Below are 6,322 nucleotides of genomic sequence, written 5' to 3'. Positions count from 1 at the left end.
CAACAGCATCATGTGAGAAATCCTCATTTCCCTGGTGTGTTTTTCTGTCTAGCTTGTTCAGACCTACTGCTGAGGATAGCACCTAAAGGCCAGCACATGACAGCACAAGGCCCCACTGTCATCATGTGATCAAGCAGCAGTCATGCTGTATAGGAGAGGCTTTGAAGCAGGGCCTGAAATGTATTTAGTAATGTGACATATCCTCACAATACTTCCCTTAATCAAGTCAGCGATTATAAACTTATGAGGCTCATAAAATGTTATCGGCAAAATGTTTGTGCTCAATTGTGATGACTTGATAACAGCTGACATAACTGACCTTGAGGCAACATGACTTGCAAGTTTTTAGACTTTAGAACAACAGTGTTTCTTTTGATTCATTTGTCAAACTCAACTCACATTTAAGAATGCACATTGTACTCAAATGGGATAAAAATAACACCAATATCAGACTCAAGTGACACACAAAAATGGCTTTATTGTGACAGACTATATAGTGTATAAGAACCATTAGTGCAAATTAACTTATTCCTAACTGTCTAAAGACAACATCTAATATATTTCATTCTGCGATCAATGCTTTAGGCTGCTTTCCATCACCATGATGGAGTCTAGTTAACAGCAGTTAACAGTACAGTGAAGTCAAGGGTAGGTAAGCTGTGGTCCATCTCAAAATGCCCAAATTACAACAAAACAGTGTCTCACCTACTTCTAGTTGTATCTAATCAAGCTGATATTTTTGGTATCCTTTGTCCAGACTTTCAGAGATTCATCCCCAAGTCTTCTGCTTCCACGCCTATACAATGGAGGAGGAAGAATTTCCGTTGGCATTGCTCACAGCGTTGAAAACGGCATTTGAGAAATTTAACAGTAGCACGTATTTCTAGAAACAATGCACCAGTTACTTTGGATAAACCATAAGCATGTGAACAGTTTTCGTTGGAACTACATTGTACCAATGAAGTAGCTCCCTTGAAAACTGCAGACGTGTTCTTTGGATTATCATGAGTAACTGGGGCATTGTTCCTGCAGAGACAAACTGCTGTTGAATCTTTTAAATGACATTTTTCAACGTAGGGAGAAACACCATTGACATTTCCTGCTCCCCTTTTGATTTAGGGTGGAAATCTGAATCTCAGAGACAAATATCTCAAAATCGAGATAAAGAAAAACCCCAAATATCTGCGTGCTTAGATAATACTAGAGTCTTTGGCCATTTCTGGGATACTGGTTGCTAAGATGCTTTTTAAGGCACATTAGACTCACATGGTGAAGTATGTTCTCCCTCAGTTTGCTTGTACTTTACATTAGTTTCTTGTGTTGTTTTCCTATTATACTTGACTCAAGTTGTCACCCTCCATCACACTGAATATATGCTGTGATCAACTACAGTTTTCCACTCTTAAAACACTTTTGAGGTATATATAGTAGAATCTCATAAGAATACACTTATTGTTAGAAAAAAAACCCCCACAAATCTATATCGTGTCATCTATATAAAAATAAAAATATGAACTTCGGACTCCAGGTTATTGCTTCTTGAAAATCCGCTTGGCATCCACTCCCTCGTAGTTGTAACTCTGCAGGGAAAAGATAGAGGTGTGTTACGTTTATGGAGACATTTATTGAAATAAAAGAAATTAACATATATTGTATATTATTGATTAAATGCTTCTGGACCTACTGACCTGTACAAGTTCTCCTCCCACCAGAGCTCTAGTGGTGGTCAGGACCTTGCTGTTGTCTTTCCTGGTGAATTTGCCTTTCAGCATGTCACCCTCCATCTCCCACGTACCCTGGTTAAAAATATACAAAATATACGATTTTATAATTTGTTTTTCGTGGGTTTTTCCAAGTTGAGTTAACCCTCATTCCAGCAACTACACATCCACGAGTAATTATTCACTGGAACTTTTCCATTTATTCCAGCGTTGGCTTTAGTTTAGTTGGCTTGGTTTGCACTTTCCCCATTAGTGATGAATCCATCAATCTTAAAAATAAATCAAGTTTTCCTCAAGCAAACCATTTCCTGTTGCACTGAAATAATGAAACGGCACTTTGGACCAGCTGCTGTTGGTTTAAACAACTCACTGAGACTTCGGTGCCATCAGCCAAGCTGTAGTCGAATGGGACGCCCAAGGTGAAGTCAATGTCTTTGGTGCGGAAGGCGCTGGACTCTTTGATGTGAAACTTGTCCCCGGTCTGCTCGATGGTGACCTTCAGGTTGTCGTGCTCTGCCAGCTTGCGCTTTACGACGTTAATGCCTTATTTGTGAAAGAGACAAAAAGTTCAGGAGCTGGATTGTTGCTATTATAGGACGGAATGAAGATCAGTTATTGAGAGTTAATTTGGAGGTGACAATTTTATCTTTAACTCTGCTCTGCTTTTATTTGAAGTTTGCACTTGTCTGCTTTCCAAATATAAGACTGAGTCCATGAGTCCATATATCTTAATTTAGCTGCTACTATTATTATAGGTAGCACAATAAACACCTCAAACTTATCAACACCTCACTGCACTGAGTAATACTGCAATGTCAAACTGTATGGAAACACATGACACAGTCACACACATTGCCCTCATAAACTTGATTATAAGGCCAGACATGGCACAAACAGAATGAGCTTTGGTGATCTACACATACAGCCTCTAACACACTCACCCATTTGCTCCATGAACTTATCATAGTTGTCGTTGCGGTCGACCTTCCAAGTTCCGTTGAACGCCATGGCTGCAGGCTCACTGGGTTAAAGGCAGCTGGTGATGAAGCACTAGCAGACCGTGGGATTGTGAATACCCACTGGCCTCCATTTATATACACCCCTCCCTTCACCCTATCAACCCCTGCCACCCCACCCTCCCTGAGCTGGCATGGAAGATGCTCTTCTTTATCTCACTGATTATCTGTCTGCTGATGTGGCCATTTAAAGACTGTGTCAAATGTAGGGCGATTGCCGCACGACCTCGAGGATACACTCATAAATAACTGGAGGGCAACTTCCCTCAGTGAATCTGGCACAGTTAAACACTGTCACATTGTTCTGCAGGAGGGGGAAAAAGAGTGGGCTGCTTGTATGGCTGCCCATGGCAGTCACTCAACTGAGCCCCTTTCTGGTCCTCAATCTTTTCTCTGTCGCCCTGTTTGTGCCTGGAATGAAAACGAGTTGTAAAGGACTATTTGACAGTGACAACTTGAGCTGGCATGCTTACAAAGAGTAGTAGTAGAAAAAAAAAGACTGGAAACCTGTTGTCCAGAGCTAACGGACCATACTAGTTGTTGCAACTTAAATCATGTATTCTTTGTAACATATCAGACTTTTGACCGTTTTGGTTGGGTATGCAGTTTTATTGAAGTACTCCTTCTACGACTCCAGGCAGCCTTTGGTTTTCAGTCATGTTTGTACGGGTTTCGCTGGTGCTTTCAGCCATGTAAAATTGTCTTCATCAGTGGAAAGAGACTGCCCATTTTTCATGAAGATGGATCTGTTGACATGCAAGCCCAGAAGCAAATATAATCTCATCCACAGCACTCTTAGGACTCCTGGAAGGAATAAACATGAACTTTTAGCCAGAACCAACAAAGTCATCGTGACAGTGCGGCTAAAAGGCTAAGTAGTTTACCATATCTTGTTTGTTTAATCCAAAGTTTGAAAATGACAATTAGCTTTTTTACAGGAGTTATGTGCCAGCCTATTTCTTGCCCTGAGTTATACCTCAGTCTTTTTATATATATATATAATAAGTGAGCCAGGCTAGCTATTTCACCTGTTCCCAGTATTTATGCTAAGCTAAGCTAACTGGTTGCTGGCTGCTAACTGGCTGCTAGCCTAAAGTTACAGTACAGACATGAGAGTAGTATCGATCTTCTTGTCTAACTCTAGCCAAGACAGCAAAAGGGATCATTTCCGAAAATTCATTTATGCAACGGTAGACTTCTCAAATACAATAGCATTGTTTGCAAAATGTTAGTTGTGACGTCACTGTGGATTTGTAATGACATGGGACAAAGCATGTTGAAAAAACAACCCTGGTATTGTCCTTTAAATTACCAAAGTAGTTGTCATTCAGCTTGTGTCCTTGGACAATGGGGCACTGTAGCTGCATTCTTGAGGGGAAACGCTGTGTACTCAGAGCAGGACTGTTGGATTATGGACACTGAATACTGAATACATTGTTCACACTCGGTCACGACAAGATTCCACTCCCTTTAATATAACAGTGTTAGCAGAGGAGCAGTTTGGGAATGTGACAGGTAAATCTAATATGTTACAGAACAAGAAAGACACCTACTCTTTAAATGATACCATACATCATGTTTACATCCCAGTTCAGCACTGCTACCACTTCCATATTCCCTGCATGCTGCATGGTTAAAAATGCATTTGGGATCGAAGCTGGGATTCACAGATAAATTAATGTAGTTTGTCTCACATAGCATGACGGATGTTGTTGTTTATAAAAGATGTTTGGAGGATAAATCTATGGGCGAAACCCAGTTCCTGTGCTCAGTTTGTCTGATTAATGAGCTCTCAATGTTCAGTAACACAGGCATAGAAATATTTGCTGTGATGTTTTCAGTGACACCGTAATATAGATGTGTGTACACTGACATAGTTTGATTAGGTTGTCCTTAAGGGTCTACTTAAAATTTCCCTACAGGGCTGGGAATGCCAAATGATATCATCTGAACTGTTTTAAATTGTAAAATGTGACTTTAAAAGCCCATACATAGTGATTTTGTTGATGATTGATGATGTTTAAAGTGTTTAAACTTATTCTCACACTAATATATATATATATATATATCACATCTTAGCTGCTGAGTGACCTTTGCAATGTTAACCTGGGGCTGCTTTTCAAAGTATAGAGCTGAATAGAATTTAAATTGATGTTATGTGTGTAAATAGGCTGAATTAGTAACTCTCGAGTATCAGCACACACACATACTACTAAGTATATATTAAATATAATAGGTATTCTTCAACTTAAAGTTAGTTTACACTTGCTTGAATATTGCCCTTATCACAATCTGGCTGCAGACCAACAGTTACCTAACATAAACTGGATGTTTTGCAATTCCTCTCACTGGGTGTAAATGTCATTAAAAGGTAATGATAGCATAGTGATCGAGTGTCTGATTATACCTGTGTCTCCTGTCCCATAATCCCTTTTACGGCTGTCAATAAAGAACGTTTGTACTTTGACTCTTTATTAAGCTCACCTGACACAATTTGCACCATAGGCAGTGCCATAATCATTCAGATTAGGATAGATGTAATTGTAGTTTTTATATATCTGCTATTATCAACAGAAAAGCTCCACCCAGTCCACCCACCCTCTACCACCTTCAGCATGTTGTTTATGATGATGTTGCAGCCTCTAGAGATTTCTCTTTCCGTGGCTCTGGGGCTGATGTTACACTTTGATGTCACACACTGATGTAACTCTATATAATCTCACTAATGACTCTGTTTTTAAACAAATAATTAGTTAATTGATCCTTTTTTCCATATTGCTCTGTCCCAGTAGTCTCAATTACTCTTATTAGTGTTAACACCTCATCTGGCACCTTTCCACTGTATATTTGGTTCACGTGTCTACATTCATACAAGTAAAACAAGCCCATGGGTAACATTATATTTGCCGGTACTCTAATAACTACATTAAACGTATGTATTGTATTGTATTCCTTGCAGATTCTTTTACTTTGATGCATAGGGTACTGTTTAATTAAACAAACCATTAAACTGCATCTCACACAGGCATTAAACAATGTTATAATCTTGAGTACATTCTGTTGGTGATATTTCATAAAAACAAAAGCTCAGCTGCTGGCAGTAGGGGAAAGAAGTACTCAGAGCATTTACTTAAGTAAAAGTATCAATACCACAGTGCAGAAATGGCCCAATTCATGTATATTCTATTACTTGATAATAATCATTGATAGATTAATGTAAAAATCTTTTTAAGGTTAATTTTAATGACTTTATATACTGCTGTGTAGCTTAATCTCTAATAATAAATTACATTTTATTTGTTGATAATATTTTGTATTAAGAGTCTGAATCTCAGTAACTGAATCTATCAAATGAATGTAGAGGACTAAAAAGTACAAAGGACAAGTACCTAAAAACTGTATACTGAAGAACATGTACTTTACTTTCTACCACTGATTGCTGGTGGTGAGCTGCCACATGTTGCTTTTAGTCACTTAATCAAATCAAATATTGCTGATTAGAAAACTTAATTGATAATAAATCATGTGAAGCCTGTGAAAACTTGGTTTAAGTCTCACATATTTCTGTATACAATTCAAATTTAG

At 38.5% G+C, this 6,322-nt stretch overlaps 1 protein-coding gene across 1 annotated transcript; it reads right to left on the bottom strand.

The window, feature by feature from the left end:
• Nucleotides 1–458: 458 nt before the first annotated feature.
• LOC127379651 (fatty acid-binding protein, intestinal) lies at nucleotides 459–2,821 on the bottom strand. The gene is made up of 4 exons (XM_051429542.1): nucleotides 2,663–2,821; nucleotides 2,092–2,264; nucleotides 1,689–1,796; nucleotides 459–1,580 (listed from the first exon to the last, which is right to left on the bottom strand). Exons 1-4 carry the CDS (start codon nucleotides 2,727–2,729, stop codon nucleotides 1,530–1,532), a joined length of 399 nt encoding a protein of 132 aa, XP_051285502.1. The 5' UTR covers nucleotides 2,730–2,821; the 3' UTR covers nucleotides 459–1,529.
• Between the last annotated feature and the right edge of the window lie 3,501 nt (nucleotides 2,822–6,322).

The sequence above is a fragment of the Dicentrarchus labrax genome, unplaced genomic scaffold, assembly GCF_905237075.1.
Source record: "Dicentrarchus labrax unplaced genomic scaffold, dlabrax2021, whole genome shotgun sequence".
Lineage (NCBI taxonomy): Eukaryota > Metazoa > Chordata > Actinopteri > Moronidae > Dicentrarchus > Dicentrarchus labrax.
Note: the sequence above shows the minus strand (reverse complement) of the source record. Positions and strands in the feature narration are given on the sequence as shown.

Excerpts from the sequence above, each read along its gene's own strand:
- LOC127379651 (XM_051429542.1), bottom strand. The coding sequence starts at position 2,729 with ATGGCGTTCAACGGAACTTGGAAGGTCGACCGCAACGACAACTATGAT. Across the intron at positions 1,797-2,091 it reads CTGATGGCACCGAAGTCTCA|GGTACGTGGGAGATGGAGGG; the intron begins GTGAGTTGTTTA and ends ATTTTTAACCAG. Across the intron at positions 1,581-1,688 it reads TGGGAGGAGAACTTGTACAG|AGTTACAACTACGAGGGAGT; the intron begins GTCAGTAGGTCC and ends TTTTCCCTGCAG.